The sequence below is a fragment of the Eremomyces bilateralis genome (assembly GCF_010015585.1).
Source record: "Eremomyces bilateralis CBS 781.70 unplaced genomic scaffold P152scaffold_26, whole genome shotgun sequence".
Classification (NCBI taxonomy): Eukaryota; Fungi; Ascomycota; class Dothideomycetes; order Eremomycetales; family Eremomycetaceae; genus Eremomyces; species Eremomyces bilateralis.
Window position 1 is genome coordinate 96,762 of NW_022985092.1, and position 17,682 is coordinate 114,443.

Below are 17,682 nucleotides of genomic sequence, written 5' to 3' on the forward strand. Positions count from 1 at the left end.
CAGAGGAGATGGGGTTGAAGTTCATTCTCTTCAGTCGCGTGACCAGGTAAGTAGGGAGATATATATTCCTTCATAGTCATCACCAATCCGCTCAAAAGGTCGCAGGCAACTTTTCGAGTTCATTTGAGTCTATTATTTGCTCCAAGATGACCTTCTTATCCAAGAGCCTTACAGTTGGCGCGCTTCTCGCATGCAGCAATGCACTCTCCATCTCTTTGCCGCCTCTCATTCCGTCGATCCCTGGAGTGACAGTCCCGCTGCTCCCGAACGCTGCTCCTCCTCTTCCAATTCTCCAGGTGCCGACCCCACCGTTGGAGAGCCCTCCCTTTGAAGGCAGCAACATCAAGCCGAAGAAGATTGGCTACTTTTGGACTGCGGCAGGAGACAACCAGCACAAGGGTGAGTGCGCAACGTAGGTGCTTCTTGAAAGATCACTGACATTGATTTCAGACTTCTTGGCCACGTATAGTCTTGATGATGTGAGTTTGAACTTTGCTGCCTTCTAGAGCCAATCCCACACTTATACAGGACGCGATGACGATGATAAGAGATTGACAAAAGATAGGACACCTTTGGCACGCTTCTTTGGATCACGGACGTACCATCGAGCGGCAACAGTCCTCATCATCTCGGTCCGTCGCTTGACGGGAAGACATTGATCGGAGGGGGACTTCTGTCCTTGTTGAAGACCCAGGTGAGTAGCCGCCTTGCTCCGAATATCATAGCAGACTGATGGTATAGGACACTGCGTTCTACTTCGATACCTCCGACCCGTATCACCCAACATTCAAGAAAAGCAATCGCGCTTTGCTTTCTTCCATCGTTGATGAGATCAGGGCCAAGCCAGATGGGTAAGTCATACCCACAAATATTCGATGTCAGGTCTAACCCAGACACAGAGGATTCTTCATTACATACATGGGCTGTGAGTTTCTTTTGTCCATCCCTATTGCAAGGTCTGACAGGGTGCAGCTGCTGTCGGCACATCTCCAGGACGACTTGTTGAGACTGATGCGAACTTTAATGTCATTCATGAATGGCCCGAAGATGTCAGCGGCCTCCTCAATATTCTAGGAGAGCAGTTCAGTCCTCACGGGCTGACAATCGACTTCGAACGGGATGTGATTCTGACCTCGGATTTCGTTGTCCCTATCTCAATCCTCAAGCCAACATTGGGAATTGCGAAGGCGAACACACTACGACTTTGGGATTTGCCTACACGAGAGATCATCAGCACCATCACTATACCAAACGTACGTTGCTCTTCGTAACTTATCGGAATCTGCTAACTTCTTTCAAGGGGGGCGGGATCCAGGACGTCAAGTTCATCCCCGGGAACCCGGAATCTGCTGCTCTTGCTACAGCCGTCCACCTGGGTCAAGTTTGGGTAATTTATCCGTTCCGCAAAGACGGAAATGGAAAGCAAGGAGTCGCAGAACCCCTCTACGACCTGGGACCAAAGGCTCGGGACACAGTGGCTATTTAGTAGGTTGCGAATCCTCTTCGAGCAACTATGACTGACAGCTTCCAGTTCCGATATCACGCAAGACGGCAAATACGCCTACTTCACGCTTACCACAGCGAACCACATTGCGGCTCTTGATATCAGTGATCTTGATAATGTCAAACGCCTTGACAATCCTGATGAAGACCAAGACACTATCGGGCCCCACTACATCAAGGTCACTCCCGACCAAAAGCATATTGTCGTCACGGACTACTTTGTCCAGACTGGTGAAATCGGTGTGATCAACACGCCGGCAGATTTCCAGGCTCTTTACATTGACATCTTGCCGGATGGCGGACTCAGCTTCAATCGCACGATTGACTTCCCGCGAGAGTTCGCGAATCGTGGAGGAGCTAAACCGCATAGTGCTGTGGTGTTCGACCTCACCGATCCAAATGACCCTAAATACTATTAGTCCGAGCTTCATGGGGGTTGGAAGAGAAATTGCGAAGGTGGTCACCTAAATAGTCTGTCGTTTATAATGGCGAGGAACCCATTTCATTCTTCAACACATACAGGTTCAGATCATTCGTTAGCTCGTTAATTCAGTCGGTTCTTCCTCTCCATTAAGGGTTATGCGATTATGTCCCTGTGACCATTAGGCCCTTGGCACCAATGCGAGCTCTCAGAGTCTCAAACGGGAGTCAGATCAGAGTAGCTGAGTAGGGAGAGGTTTTTGATGAATCTACCCAACCAAGCTAAATCCCTAAAAGGGGCCCCTCTAAGAATCTAGACGATGTGACAGTCTTGGGCTTCGACCAGTCTGTGTGTTGTGGCCTTGCGGCCTAAGGCAGAATCAGGGATAGGTAGACGGTTTGCTCACAGATGTAAATAATAGCAGATCGCAGTGAGAGAAATCTTTTCCTTTTCTCTTTAGCAATTCAACAGCGTTACCAGCTACTAAATCCTTAGTGGTTTGGGCGCCATGACAGAAGAGGGGGGTAATTAGATATATCAAGGTTCGACAGTTTTCCCCATATCGTGCACGGTTACGAATACATTACTAATATATTACCGCTCCTAGCGTCCTAGTAGCTGCCTCCGTAATTTAAGTAACTAGCTATTATTCCTCTAACTTAGGTACTTGATTCCAACATCCAAAATCATTTGTTTATGACCATGGCCAAACCCTCAACCCCGTGCCTGTGAACGCTTCCTTTCTTCTCTCTCCCTTGGGAGCCACATCCCCAACCCAATCAATCAATTGTCTCGTCTTGAGACGCGCCGCTCATTACTTCTCCTTCCATCATGGCTCCTCTCGGCCGGAAAGGCTTCCTGGCCATCGCCGTCATCTTTCACGTGGTGTACATCTACAGCATCTTCGACATTTATTTCGTCAGTCCGATCGTGAGCGGAATGAAGGCGCATAAGGTGGAAGAGGTGGAGGCGCCGGCAAAGCGGTTGGTGTTGATCGTGGGTATGTCCCCAGCTTCTATTCTCCGAGCCACCTACATCGTCTCCTTCACAGCTACACTAATCAACTAAATGCTGCGGGATCGATACTAACAATACAATCAAGGCGACGGTCTCCGCGCCGATAAAGCCTTCCAATCCTTCCCTGACCCCTCTCCCTCCCCCCACGACCCCTCCCCCGACACCCCCCGCCCCCTCATGCCCTTCCTCCGTTCCCGCGTCCTCCACCACGGCACCTTCGGCGTCTCCCACACCCGCGTCCCCACCGAATCCCGCCCTGGCCATGTCGCCCTGATCGCCGGCCTCTATGAAGACGTCTCCGCCGTCACCACCGGATGGAAGCTCAATCCCGTCAACTTCGACAGCGTCTTCAACCGCTCCCGCCATACCTGGAGCTGGGGCTCCCCGGACATCCTGCCCATGTTCAAGGAGGGCGCCGTCCCCGGCCGCGTGGATGCGGATATGTACACGGCCGAAGCGGAGGACTTCACGGCGGATGCGACGGCACTGGACACGTGGGTGTTCGAGCGAGTCGACGCGCTCTTCTCCGCCGCAAAGACCAACGCAACGCTCAACGCCGCGCTGCGCGAAGACCGCCTCGTGTTCTTCCTGCACCTCCTCGGCCTTGACACCACCGGCCACGGATTCCGACCCTACTCGAAGGAATACCTCCATAATATCAAGGTCGTCGATGCGGGCCTCAAGCGCGTCACCGCGCTCATCGATAACTTCTACAACGATGGGAAAACCGCCTACATCTTCACCGCGGACCATGGGATGTCCGATTGGGGCTCACACGGTGACGGCCATCCGGATAACACGCGCACCCCGCTCGTCGCCTGGGGATCCGGTGTTGCGCCACCCGTGCTCTCCGCCCCTGGCTCCCTGGCTCTCGGGCACGAGGATGGGTTTAGCGCGGACTGGGGCTTCGACCAGGTTGCACGACACGACGTCGCGCAGGCGGACGTGGCGGCGCTGATGACGTATCTCGCCGGATTAGAGTTCCCGGTCAACTCCGTCGGGGAGCTACCACTAGCGTACGTCTCTGCAGACGCGCACAAAAAGGCGTCGGCGCTTCTAGTGAACGCGCGGGCGATCTTGGAGATGTACAGAGTCAAGGAGGCACAAAAGCGAGGGACGCAGATCCGGTTCGTGCCGTTTGGCGAGTTCGATGAGCTGGGGGGCGGGGTGGCGGCTGAAGCGCAGATCCGCGGGATCCAGGGGCTGATCCAGGAGGGGCGATGTGAGGAGGCGATCGCGCAGATGACGGAGTTGATGCGGACGACGTTGCAGGGGCTGCGGTACCTGCAGACGTACGACTGGCTGTTCTTGCGCACGTTAGTGACGGCGGGCTTCCTCGGGTGGATCGCGTTCGCAGCGACGACGGTGGTCGATCTGCATGTGCTGCACGGCGGCACGGCGGCGCAGCGAAGTGTGGGCAGTGTGATGTTCTTCTCGTCGGCGCTCGTGGCGATCGCCGCGTTGCTGGCCGTCCAGCGGTCGTCGTGGACGTATTACGCCTACGCGGTTTTTCCGGTGGCGTTCTGGGAGGAGGTGTACGCGCGACGGGCGTCGTTGAGGGATAGTCGCGAAGTCCTATTGGGGCATTTGCACGGCGTCAAGGATTATCTGCGGTTCTTGCTGCGGGCGGGGGCGTTTGTGGGCATTTTGGAGGCATTGGTGAGTTTAAAATCGTTACATGGAGATAGGGCATGTTGCTGATACACCATCACAGGTTCAGAGCTACTTCTATCGAGAGATTTATACGATCTGCTATATCCTGGCAGCAGCATGGCCGGCGTTTTATGGGGCCATTTTTCTGCGGCAGAATCGGTCGCTATGCGCCACTTGGGCTGCTTCCTGCATTCTGATGAGTGGGTTTACGATCCTACCGGCGATCAAGACGGAGGATTTGACATTAATGTGAGTTAACCATTATCTCCCTCGATGGCATGGACTAAGCAAGAGCAGATTAATTGGCGGCACCTTGATGTTCGCCGTGGGAATTATCTATCTCTTGTTCGAAAAGAGCATCATCCAGAACGGCCCAAAGGAGTCGATCCCTTCTGACGGACTGTCGAGGATTATAATCGGTGTTCAGGTTGGATTGGTACTTCTCGCTATGGTCGTCACTCGATCCAGTGTCATGTCTCTTCAGGCAAAACAAGGGCTCCCGCTTGGAACGCAGGTCGTGGGATGGATCGTCCTTGGTATGTGTACCGATCGAGCCGGTACTTGATCGTTCCGACTGACCGCAATTAGTTTCGTCATTGATCGTTCCGTTTTTCCATGGTCTTCGACCCAACCGCCACTATTTCCACCGCCTCGTGGCCATCTTCCTCGCCTTCTCGCCGATCTTTATCATCCTCACCATCTCATACGAGGGCCTCTTCTACGTCGTCTTCTTCACTACTCTGGTCACCTGGGTGCGGTTGGAGCACCAGATCTTCGGCTTCACGTCGACATCATCGCCTCCGACACTAACCGATGAGAACCCCACCCAACCTGGTCGCACCGCAACCAAACCACGCCCTTCCTCCCCCACCACCCCCGACTTCCGCTCCCTCACCCTCTCCGACGCCCGCATCGCCCTCTTCTTTTTCTACCTCCTCCAATCCGCCTTCTTCAGTACCGGTAACATGGCCTCCGTCTCCTCCTTCTCCCTCGACGCGGTCTCCCGCCTCATCCCCGTTTTCGACCCTTTCTCCCAAGGCGCACTCCTCATATTCAAGATTATGATCCCCTTCGCCGTCATCTCCGCCAACCTCGGGATCCTCAACCGGAAGCTTGGGGTGGCGCCCAGCGCGCTGTTCATGGTGGTGATGGCGGTGAGCGACGTGATGACGTTGAATTTCTTCTACATGGTGCGCGACGAGGGGAGCTGGTTGGATATCGGGACGACGATCAGCCATTTCGTGATAGCGAGCGCGCTGTGCGTCTTCGTGGCGGGGTTGGAGGGGGTGAGTGAGGTTTTTATGAGCGGGATTGAGTTCGGGGAAGAGGGGGTGGTGGAGGGGAATGGGAGTTTACAGAGCAAGACGACCAAGGGGAAGGAGAATGGTACGATAAGACATTCTACACCGGCCAACGGTGGTCTGGAGAAGCTCCGTAAGGCGGGAGAGGTAGATAGCAAGTCATAGCTGCTGCAGATAGGTATCTACCGGTACCTATCTATCTGCATGAATGAAAGTCCGTCTTCAACGCTACCTACCCGCCTACCCGCCTATCCACCTACTCGCCTACCTACCCTCCTACCTTCCTACTTCCCTTCTATCTCGGTTAATACCGAATTTCCCATCATTCATCCTGAGCACGGCATATCCGTAATGCAGGAGTATTGTCGCAGATGGTTGCACAGAGGGTTGTACAGGCGTCACACAGATGCCGTTGGGAGCCTCTCCTTTATAGTGAAGTCGAGATATGTTATCGCTGATTGGTCAAATTACCCCTGTCCCTACCTCTCGGCCACTCCCTGATCACGTGCCCTCCGCCCGCCACGATGAGATTCAATTCCTCCTACATTGCACCTCCAACCTCTCCCTCACTTCCATTTCGTTTCCATTTCACCTTCGATCTTGTCACTTTATTTAAACCATTCATCTTCTTTCGCTTCTTTGTGTTTTCGTCTCTTATCAATCGCTTTCAATTGCACTTTGGAAAAAGTTCCCCCCTGACCCGCTACCCGATCCACTCCCCAGCCACTTCGGACCGGGTCGATCCCCACCCCCAACCTCTCCCACGAACCCGCAATCACCGGTCTCATATCCGAACCAAGAAAAGCCAATTACCTACATCAATCTCGCTCGACGTGATCCTCATCCGTGATCCTTTCAAATCCACGCCATATCCGCGCCAAATCCTATCGCCAGCCCTCTCCAAATTTCCCATCCCCAGCCACTCCTTCTCACCTCACCCCATCCTCTCCCATCCAATTTAACCTTCCCCTACCAACCGCCCTCCCTTCGCTCCTCTCTCTTCACCATGTTCTTCAAGCGTCTTTCCCGCGGCAGCCGCAGCAACTCCTACGTCGACGAAGGCTACGATCCATCCTCGCCTACCAAGGAACCCCGTTACGACCGCGAACGCTACGATCCCAACGCCGCCACCGCCCAGCACAATCTCCCCCCCGGAACCGCACCCGCTGCTGCGAGGCGTCTATCGGGTACCGTCACCAAATCGGCCAAGAACACCCTCGAGAAAGACCTTGACATCGACAGCGCCGACGAGATGTATTCCCGCTCCCGTGGTCCGCAAGATGCATATGCGCCCCCCCTTCAAGGCTCCATGGGGAGTCCGATAAGCCCTGTGACGAATGGGCATCCGAACGGGTTCCCCATGAAGGCAGGATATGGACCCGATCATGCGACCGGACTGGCGGCAGGGAAGACAGAACCAATGCCGGATTTGTTGACGCGAGCGTTCAACGAGGCGATTAGGCCGTATACGGATCAGATCGACCAGTTGGAGGCGCAGGTCGCGGAGCTGCAAGCTTGGGTGGAGTCGTTGGAGAGGGAAAGGAGTGAGGTGCATAGCTGGATTGACAAGCGGGGGTTACGGCCTGGTAAGTTCCCTCGTCCAAGCACCAACGAGTGAAATCGTTCCTCGTCAACCGGAAGAGACTAACAGCAATACGTAGACGTCCCTTCAAGCATCGCCAAGCAAATGGACGCCTCCCCGGACGCCGCCGCCACGCTCAACGCCCAACTCGACCGCAAAATCACCATCGTCAATTTCGACCTCCACCGTCTCCAAGATGACCTCAACGACTCCATCTCCGCCTCCCACTTCGCCGCCGCCATGTCCAAATTCCTCCCGGACATCTCCCGCCTCGCCCGCCTCCCCGCGGGCCCCCGCTTCGCCTTCGACCTGATCCTCAAGCTCGGCGGCAACCTCAACTCCCACGGCGGCCTGGAATCCTCCGGAGACACCGGCGACCTGCTGGCACGGAAGGAGTTCTACCACCGGCTCGACGATGAGATGGTCAGCGTCGTGCGCCGACGGTTCGACGACGAGGGCCATGACTGGGGCGTGCAGCGCGAGATCAAACGCATCGAGAAGACCGCAAGCTACCTGCGGAACTATGGCGTTGAGCCGTACTTCCCCGGCACCCTGGAGGTGATGAAGAGGAGTGAGGTCGGCACGAATGGGTTTGCGGGGAATGGAGTCGACGTGAACGGTGGGCCGGTGGCGGGGGGTACGCCACCGACGAGGTATAGTTAGGGGAACGTGGTGAGAGGCTCGTGGGTGCGCCGGAGTCTTTCATCTTGCTTTCGGGAGGGGTAGCCGTCATTTTCGCGGATGACTGGCAGCACTTTCTCTCCGGAGTGGATTTCCGGCGGCGCATTGATCGGGCACATCCCCCCCGATGTTCGTTTCGAGTATTGTTTAATATGCCCACCTACCCCTTTTCCTTCCTTTCTTGTTCTCAGCATTTTTTCCACCGCGCAAAAAACGGACGATGGGACGAATTTCCTTTGTTGGAGAAGAATCCAGGGGATTCTTCTGGGTTGGTGATGGGGGGATTGGACCTTCGATGGATCTAGAAGGCAGCGCGGGTTTGGTGTTCACAAGGAGCGAATGACGGGCATAAATCCTGTAGCAATTCAACTGCAATCGAACCCTTCCAACCCGACTATTGAATCCTAAACGCGAATGACTCGAGACCGAATTTTCGGGATCCAAAACAACTCCTCCACTCGAGGCTCGAGACCGAAACCAAAATGGATATCACAACTCATCAGGACGAGACATGAAATAACCAATCCATCCCACTGAAACACCCCCCCAAACCCACCCAATCACCTTCCTCGTAACACCATCTCCCACAATCCCCCCAAATTCACCCCTCCATCTCCACCCGCGCGCTCATACTCCCCATGACCCGCCCATAGAACTTCGCCGCGCTCCCTCGCGGGAAGCAGATCTCCTCGGTCAGATAGTCCGGCAGGATCGCCAGCAGCTCCCGGTCGTTTTTCGCGTCCAGCAGCGGCGTATAGCCGATCTCGTCGTCCTCGTAGGCGTTGCTGCTGGGGAGGTGGGGGGTGGTGGAGCCTTTGGAGGGGGCGTCGGGGGAGGGGACGTGGAGGTTGAAGCGGAGGGCTGAGAGAGGTTGTTAGATTTGTGTTCTTGGATGTAACGACGGAAGAGAGGAAGGAAAGACGGGGGTAAAATGAACGAATACAAAAAAGGAGAGAAACTTACTTCCGTTCGGCCCCGTCTGAATGCAATCGAACACATCCTCTCGCTCCCCCCGCTTCACCGCCCGGATCATCAACCCCGTCAAATCGCTATACAACTCCTCCTTCACCCGCATCTCCCGCACCTCCCGCTCCTTCTCCGCCACCGCCAGCTCCACTGCCGCCTTTCCCCCCGCGCCCCGCTGCACCACCGGCAGCGCCTTCTTCGTGCTCGCCGGCGGCTTCCCCGTCTCTGCGGGCGCCGACGACGCGCGCGTGCTGGCGAGCTTGGCGGCGAGGGATCGGTTCTCGGACTGTGCGGATTGTAGGGCAGCGGAGAGGGATTTGGCGTCGGACTGCGCGGAGTGCAGGGCGGAAGAAAGGGATTTGGAGTCGGTGTGGAGGCCGGCGTTTTCGGCGGTGAGGGCATCGAGTTTGGTGGCGAGGCGCTGGTTTTCCGAAGTGAGGGAGTGATTTTGGGAGGTGAGGGCGTGGGTTTGGGTGGTGAGGGATTTGGATTGGGCAGTGGCGGTGGTGAGCTGGGTGGTGAGGGTCGTAATTTGGGTGGTCAGATGGGAGGTGTCGGGGGGTGGGGTGGTGGTGGAGCGGGCGATGGAGAGTTCGCGCTTGAGGGAGGCGATGAGGTCATCTTGGGCTGGGGGGTGTTAGTATGTTTCTAAAAGATCATGGTTCTAGAGGAGATGTGGCATACCTTTGGCTCTTTGGTCGGTACCTTGACGCAGACGGTCGAAGTTCGTTTCGGCATCCTGCATCCCGACTACTCGCAGGTTGCGGTACTTGAGCTCCAGGGACTCCATCTTCTTCGTTAACTCCCCAATCCGACGCCGTAACATCGGATCACTGCTCCGCTCCGTGTCAGAGAAGCTGCCTCCTCTCCAGCCCATCCCCAGCGGCTGTGGCTGCCGTGACGTTGATCGCGTGCGTGCGCTCGCCGTCGCAGATGGTATCGGCCTCAATGCTGTGCGAACCGGCACCGGCACCGGTACCATCGCCTCTTCCTCCTCCTTCACTGGCTCATCCACCTCCATCGCCATCGCTTGCTCTTCTTCCTCCACCGACTCCTCCACGTCTTCCTCCGGCTCCTCCACAATTACCTCCTGCCTCCCCTTCTTCCTCGGCGCCGGCCTCCCATTTCGCTCATGTGCCGGTATCGTCGCCCGCGCTCTCGACCTACTCGGTGCCCTCGTCTTCCCCGCTTTCCCTTTTGCCGGCTTCACCGCCTCGACCGGTGGCATAGGTATTTCGACCAGACTGACGTCCTCGACCGCCGCGTCGAACTCATCCACCTCTTCCGTATCGCTTCCGCCCACTACTTCACCAGCAGGATTCGGTCGCTCCGCGAGCGCGGCGCGGGATGCCTTGGTGGTGCCGGCCTTGCGCTTCGTGCCGCCCGTTACGACGAGGGATGCGCCGCTGGTTCGGCGCGCGGCTGGTTTCTTCGCGACGCGGTTTGTGGCGCGGGTGGTGGCCGGTTTGGGTTTCGCTGTGCCTTTGCGCTTCGAGGGGGCAACGTTCTCGTTCGTGGAGTCGGGCGTCGGCATCATGCCGTGGTCGGATTGGAAGTCGTCATCTGAGAGAGGATCGACGAGCTGCGCCAGGGACGTCGCTGCAGCGCGTTTCGGCATGGTGGATGGTTCTGAGAGTGCGATTATTTCAGAACGTTCGTTTTAGGAGATTTTGTCGTAAGAAGTTACGCGATGGCGATACAATTCGCATCATAGTTGGGATGGCGGGGAGTTGACATTTGACAAGGAGCCGCGAAGTTTGTAAACAAACAAGGATGTGACTAGCGTGGCTGTTGGTTGGTGGATTGTATCAGTCACGTGATACTCATATCTCCCCTAATTCCACCAAATTCCCAACCGTATCATACATCACTCTCATCTTGCAGAGCGAAGATATTATGTATGATGTACGATTCCAATTCGCATCATCTATCAGTTTGAGAAGATGTAGAGGCTATTGTATATTGTACCAAGCTCTATCGGCTACTAGATCATCATTCTCGCACTTCAAACCTAATATCAAAGAACTGCCGCAAGCATGGTTCGAACCGGCGACCTTACACATCTAGATATTCGCTTACAAAAACACTTGATGTACCTTTTGAAACCAGGTACCTGTCAGTTGTCCATCAAAACAGCGTCTCTGCAGCAAAAGCAAAAACTTGCCCCACCTTCATTGGGTGGGTGAAGAAAGTCAACCATCTCGCAGGCCCCAGGTGTCTGTTCCATGGGACTGGTATCATTTTTCAGCTGTACTTGATCCGCATCGGTCGTTAAACCAATATGACCATTTCCGCTGATAGTAAAATTGCCAGATTTACATATATACTACATTTAATTCACCCTTCTCAACACATGTGAAAGGTGCCATGCTAAAGAACTATTCAGTGGACAACACACCAGATGCCGGCTGTCTCTTTATACTCTCCTATCTCCATAGATTCGGTCTCTTATCCCAATTACTCTGACGAGTTCAAGGTACGCCTGGACCTAGGAGAGTGTTCGAGTAGCCCCCCAGTAACAGAGGCCTATCAGATTGAGTTCTGACAGCTAGAGCAACAAGCATCAGGGTTATTTCACTTACCAAGGCGCGGGATAGCCTGAGCTGAAGGTGTTAGAGGATCTGATTATATGCGCAAACCGTGTCGGAGCGAGTTAGAATTCCCTTTCATAGTTTCGAATTCGGTTCCAGAGTTGTTCCATCAAGCATGGCGTCCTAGTTGTATATCAACAAATCTTCTTCTCAATATGTTCTTCTACCGTACTTTCAGGCCTGTGGGCATTCGGTAGTCGCATACGGTAGATCTGCCTCATATCGGAGAGACGAAGGACGGGATTCCACACTTGCCAATATATTCAGGGTGACCGCTATAATTCCAGTGCCCGTGGATTCTCAAGTAAGCAAACGCTCGCCATTCCAACCCGCGGGCCCCGAACAGCGCATTTTCTTGGCTTAGGAACGGTTTGACTTCACCCGGAGCATATAGAACGGCGCAGAACTTCGGCAAACACACGCGGAACGAACGCATCGCTAATAGACGGGATTGCATGCACCGCTTGCTACGCACGAAAACGTACTAAAACCCTCTCAACGACGGACCAATCCAGCCCCGAATGTCAAATTCACACGGAACATTCTTCCAATCACCCGCAAAAGGGCCTTTTCATATTGACTGATAAACGAACACGGCCCAATAAACACACCAAGTGTGGAGAACATGTTTTCAAACACGAAAAAAACAGTGGAAGAGGGTATCTGGAACGAAAGGATGTGCCACAAAGGAAACACGCTGCCGCCAAATGCCGATATCAAGCACACCCGTCGATTTGGGCGGTGCGCGGCGGTACGCTCGTCTACATCATGTAGACTCAGCACCGGTGGTCGTCGCGGTGTCGGAGCCGTTGTCCAGCTTGATTGTTCTGGCGAATTCGTCAGCAAGACATCGAAAGTAGGAACGAACGCCCTCGCGGACGAAAAAGCCCACTCACCTCGCCGCCTCCCCCAGAAAATCATCGTTCAATTCTTCCAACTGCCGTGCCTGCTCCTGGAGGCTGGCCAACTACACCGTAAAAAAACCCGTTAGCGTCACCCCCATTAAAATACCAAACATCAAAACTCATCGCGCCGCGCAGAAAAGAAGTAAAAAACCCCCCGGAACGGCGGGAACGACGACGATGGTCGGGCACACCGGTACAGGACCGCCACCAGCGCCCCGACCCCCACCCCCACGGTCCCCGCCACCCCGAGCGATCGACATGAAACAGCACGCGCCAAACACGAGGAAAAAGCGAAGGGAAGGCCCACAGTTCCCTCGATCGAGAAGCCCTGCGTACCACCGCCCACACGTCCAGCACTAACCTCTCCAGCCACGCTCTCGGCACTCTCCTCCGCCGCATCCACCTCCTTCTCCGGCGCCGCCCACCGGCTGCTCTCTAGCCCCTTCCCCGCATTCCGCAGCTTCTCGTTCTCCACCCCACTGGCTCGCAACTTCGCTTCGAGCTCCGCAATCGTCGTCTCCAGCCGGATCACATGCTCGTGCGACGCGGCGACCTTGCCCGCGGCCTTCTGCGACGTCTCGACCTGCGCCTGTAGTTCCGCGAGGCGGTTCTCGAGCTCTTTGCGGGCGTTCGACGCATCGGCGGCGGCTGCTTCCAGGGACTGGATCTGCGCTGCGTCGGTGGCGTGGGCCGTGGCGGCGTCTTTGGTTGCCGTGAGGTCTTTGCTGAGTTTCTCGACTTGGGTGTTGAGTTCGGCGTTCATGGTTTCGAGGGCGTCAGCGCCGGCGACGGCTTGAGCGGCTTCGGATTGGGCTTTGGCGAGGGCCGCTTTTTGTTCGTCGAGGGAGGCTTCGAGGGTGACGACCTTTTCGGTGTAGGTCTTGTCGGCCTCGTCCCTGGTTTTCGTGGTGGATTGCTCCCATTCGGATTGCGCCGCGGCAAGACTCGAGGCGTGGATCTTCTCGAGCTCCCCGAGCGCCGTGGCATGCTTGGCCTCGAGATCTGTGACCTTCTGGTCGCCGGATTCTGCAGCGGATGTAAGAGCCGCGAGCTTATCTTGGAGGGACTTGAGTGACTCCTCCGACTCGACCGATCGACTCGTCAACTCAGCGGCATGCTGTTCCTGGAGTTTCGACTTCTCCTCCAGCACAGCTTGGCGGTCAGCTTGGTGGTCAGCTTGTAATTTCTCAATGGCAGATTTGTGTGAGCCCGTCGCCTTCTCGAGTTCCGAAGCCAATGAAGCTTGCTCTGCTTGCAACGCCTCCAGCTCCGCCGCGTGCTGCTGCTGGAGCTTGGCGCGCAGCTGCTCGAGCGCATCGGAATGGCCCTGCTCCGCACCGCTCTGGTCCTTGAGTGCGGCATCGAGCTTCGACTGGAGCGCACTCAGGGTCTCCGCCTTTGCGGATTCGAGAGTCTTGACCTTCTCAACATGTTCGTCGATGAGGGATTGGATCTTGGCTTCGTGCTCTTCCGTAGACTGGGCAACGCTCTTTTGCACTTTCTCCAGATCCGCGGTCTGCTTGGCGTCCTTCTCTTCCGCTTCCTTTTCCAGGTTGTGGAGGATCTGGGTAACACTCTGGGTCTGCAAACGAGCGGCCTCCAATTCGCCTTGGAGCGACTTCGCCTCTTTCTGGGCGCTTTCCAGCTGTGATTTCAAGGAGTCCAAATCCTTGGTTTGCTCAGTCAATTTAGCATTCTCTTGCTGAGCGGTGTCCAGCTGTGATTTCAAGGACTCCAAATCCTTTGACTCCTCCACCAAGTTAGCATTCTCCTTCTGCACAGCCTTGATCTTATCCTGGAGCTTCTCAATCACCCCCTTCTGCTCCTCCACCTCTCCACTGAAACGAGCTTCAACCTCCTCTTTCTCCTTCACTAACGTCTCCGCATCCTCTTTCGATTTCGCCTGAAGGTCCTTCAACTCCTTCGCCGCCGCGAGTCCCTCGTTCTGCGAGTTCGCGATCATCTCTCTCTGGCCTTGGAGCTCGGTCTGCAGTTCCTCGATGATGCTGCGCTGCCGCTTCTCCTCCTCCGTCGCGGTCCGCGCTGCATCAGCTGACTCGTGCTGCAATGTGGAGATCTGCTCCTGGAGTTTCGTCTCGATCTTGCTCTTCTCCGCCAGTTCGGCTTGATGGCTTTCCTCGCTATCGCGCAAGGTCGTGATCTCTACTTGCAACGATGTGACAGATTGGGTGAGCGAGGCGATCTTTTCGTTCAATTCGGTGGTCGAGGCATCAGATCCCTTTTGCAGTTGCTCCTTCTCGGCTGTAAGGGTATCACGAACGGCATTAACCTTCTTGATTTCCTCATCCTTAAACTTCACAAGGGCGTCGTTCGATTCCTTCAGCTCAGTAATAGCAGACTGCAACTCATCGACGGTCCTCGTGCCTTGCGCGCCATCTGTCTCGAGCTTCTTAATTGTTTCCTGCAAAGAAGTGACGATATCTTTCGTGCTGCTGAGCTCCTCGTCCTTCACCTTGACCTCCTCTTCCTTTGTTTTCTGCAGATCTTCGAGCTGTTTCTGGAGCGTAGCGTGCAGTGTCTCGGATTCCTGCGCGGCCTCTTTGGCGAGCTTCTGGGCCGAATCGTGTGTCTCCTTGAGCGTCTGTAGCTCGAGTTCAAGCTGCTTAACTGACTCCCCCGATTTTGCGAGGCTTGATTCAACCTCCTTCGCCTGCGCAGCTGACGTCTGACGGAGGGTTTCAAGCTCGGATTTCAGCTGGACGGCCTCCTCCGCCGACCCCGAGTTCTCCTTCACCGCAGCTTCCAGCTCCTTGATCTTTCCCGTCGCATTCTCCCGAGCCGCCTCCAGCATCTCGAGCTTCTCAGTCGCGCCCTTCCGGTCCGCCTCCAACTGCTCATGATCAGCGTTCAATTTCGTTTGCACGCGCTCGATCTCCGCCTGCAACTCTTCAATCACCTGCTGCAGCTCCCGATTCTTCGTCTCCTCCGCCCCAGCCTTCTCCGTTTCCGCCGCTGCCGCCGCCCGGCTCTCGTCCAGCAGCACTTTGATCGACACCAGCTCCCCTTCCACCTCCGCCTTCGCCCCTAGCTCCGCGCGCAGCTTCTCAACTTCGGCGGCGTGCTTCTCTTCGAGCTCCGCGATGGCGGCGGCTTTGGCTTCGATGTCGTCGGCCGCGGATTCGCGTCCGCCGGCCTTTTCGCTATGGAGGACGGCGATCTCAGATTGGAGATCCTTGATTTGCGCCTCCAGCGTTTCGCGAACATTGAGTTCCTTGTCGCTGGCGGCTGTGTCGGCATCGACTTCTGGGGCGGGCTTTGCGGCGGTTGGTTTCGGTGCAGGTTTCGCAGAGGTGGCGGTAGTGGTTCTCCTGATGCTAGTTAGGGTTTATTATATACAAGCCAAGAGATGTATGTACCTAAGGCCTGTGCCCGAGGTTGCGGCAGCTGTGCCAGGCTTCTTCGGCGCAGTCACCGTGCTCCTCGACGAGGGAGCGGACGTGGTTGGCTTCGTTGTCCTCGATGCAAGCGAAGACGCAGGGGTTCTCGCCGGTGTTGCTCCAGTTGACGTGCGTGTCCTCGTCGGGCTGATGGGACTCGGACGCGTGGTGGTGGCCGTCGTCGTCGGTTTCCTCGCGGCAGATGTAGCCGACGAGCCGGGGGTGATGGTCGACCTTCGGTCTGACGTGGTTGTGGTCTTCGGGGCGGCTCTGGAGCTTGTGCTGGAGGAGAGCGTGGAGATTCGTCGCGATGGAGCGTGAACGCCGGTCTTCTTCGCTTCATCACCCGAGGTGAGGGAACCATGTTCGGCATCGGAGGTGGACTTGGTCGAGGTGGCGGTTCCGCGACGAACGGAGCTCCCTGCGGCGGGTCGTGTAGGAGGTTTGGACAAGCTGCTTCCAATGTGGGCGCGGGAGGCCGGTGTGGAAGCGGTTGCGGTAGAGGTTGGTCGGGTACTGGTGGTTCCTGGACGTCGAGGAGCGGCGCTGGTGGTGAGAGGACGTTTGGGAGGGACATTCTCCCTCGATGCCGACTTTGGGGTCACGGTCTTCTCTGGGGATTCATCGGGAGATTTTGGAAGCTCAACGAGGGGATCGGTAGGCGGATCATTAGGTTGGACAGCTTCCTCGGTGACCTCGGTGAGGGGAACGGGCTGGTCTTCGACTTCGGCCATGATTGATTAACTTGCAACTTGATACAGGTGGTCACTGGAAAAGGAAGATTGAAACGGAGAATTGAAACCAAGGCACAGTAAACAGCACGAGCAGTCAGTATTATACGCAAAGGAAGTGACAACGCAGCGATTCCACGTTGCTGTCCGGGCGATAGGACGTGTTGGCACTTGGCAGGCAGAACAGACGGCAGAACCGACGCAGGTCAGACAGGGACGATGATATGGAAATGGAACGAAAGGATCCAAGCAGTCAAGGAGGGGAGGATGAGATGATTGGAACACGTCAAGGAGTCGAACAGTCGAGAGGAGGGATTCCTGCAGAGAGTTGCAGCAATGAGCAGCAAAGAGCAACGAAAGGAGCTTGGGCGCCGCCACCGAGAAAGGGTCTCCCCCTAGTCTTCCCGCGTCTCGCTAACAAGTCCCAATTCAAAGACATTACGGGAAAAGGAACCTGTGGAGTAGAGCTCTAGTGTTCCCGGAAATTAAGAGTAAACATTATCACGGATTATTATCGTCTTTCATCAATGTGATCCAGTGTTTCTTGTATCGGAGAGTCCCATCATATCACCATTTACGAGATGAAACATTCGGACGCCTTTGGCTTTAAGGTGCAATTCCCTTCAGCCAACTCAACACCGCCCAGTCAATCAGCGCTCATTGTCCGAGTCAATTTCGTATTCAGTTCAAAGTCAAAGATCGTTGTGTTCAGTGCGGAATAAGAAAAGATATATTGAGGGATATTTGAGGTTGCAGTACAGTTCGCATTCCCACCTATCCAGTCTCTTGCTTTAAGTTCAAGTATTGTCCATCACCTTCTTCTTCTTCTTCTTCTTCTTCTTCTTCTTCTTCTTCTTCTTCTTCTTCTTCTTCTTCACAAAACGAACGCTTGTTTATGAACATCTTTCTTGAAACAACACGAAGGAATCTCCG

The 17,682-nt window shown here is 55.5% G+C and overlaps 5 protein-coding genes across 5 annotated transcripts; 3 read left to right on the plus strand and 2 right to left on the minus strand.

The window, feature by feature from the left end:
- Nucleotides 1-8: 8 nt before the first annotated feature.
- P152DRAFT_509358 (uncharacterized protein) lies at nt 9-1,922 on the plus strand (the record flags this gene model as incomplete). The annotated part of the gene is made up of 9 exons (XM_033682619.1): nt 9-46; nt 197-399; nt 451-479; nt 566-694; nt 742-851; nt 900-925; nt 973-1,253; nt 1,301-1,485; nt 1,532-1,922. 9 exons carry the CDS (start codon nt 9-11, stop codon nt 1,920-1,922), a joined length of 1,392 nt encoding a protein of 463 aa, XP_033530877.1.
- A 682-nt stretch (nt 1,923-2,604) lies between these two features.
- On the plus strand, nt 2,605-6,395 carry P152DRAFT_484777 (PigN-domain-containing protein). The gene is made up of 5 exons (XM_033682022.1): nt 2,605-2,924; nt 3,027-4,600; nt 4,656-4,843; nt 4,892-5,130; nt 5,183-6,395. The coding sequence occupies exons 1-5, from the start codon at nt 2,756-2,758 to the stop codon at nt 6,058-6,060; spliced, it is 3,048 nt and encodes a 1,015-aa protein (XP_033530878.1). The 5' UTR covers nt 2,605-2,755; the 3' UTR covers nt 6,061-6,395.
- Nucleotides 6,396-7,255: 860 nt separating this feature from the next.
- On the plus strand, nt 7,256-8,140 carry P152DRAFT_403685 (uncharacterized protein; the record flags this gene model as incomplete). Its single annotated transcript, XM_033676717.1, has 2 exons — nt 7,256-7,481; nt 7,557-8,140. 2 exons carry the CDS (start codon nt 7,256-7,258, stop codon nt 8,138-8,140), a joined length of 810 nt encoding a protein of 269 aa, XP_033530879.1.
- Nucleotides 8,141-8,701: 561 nt separating this feature from the next.
- P152DRAFT_167235 (uncharacterized protein) lies at nt 8,702-10,881 on the minus strand. The gene is made up of 3 exons (XM_033674057.1): nt 9,809-10,881; nt 9,122-9,751; nt 8,702-9,019 (listed from the first exon to the last, which is right to left on the minus strand). The coding sequence occupies exons 1-3, from the start codon at nt 10,740-10,742 to the stop codon at nt 8,760-8,762; spliced, it is 1,824 nt and encodes a 607-aa protein (XP_033530880.1). The 5' UTR covers nt 10,743-10,881; the 3' UTR covers nt 8,702-8,759.
- A 4,820-nt stretch (nt 10,882-15,701) lies between these two features.
- P152DRAFT_167262 (uncharacterized protein) lies at nt 15,702-16,863 on the minus strand. The gene has a single exon (XM_033674058.1). It carries the CDS (start codon nt 16,750-16,752, stop codon nt 15,970-15,972), a length of 783 nt encoding a protein of 260 aa, XP_033530881.1. The 5' UTR covers nt 16,753-16,863; the 3' UTR covers nt 15,702-15,969.
- Nucleotides 16,864-17,682: the final 819 nt, after the last annotated feature.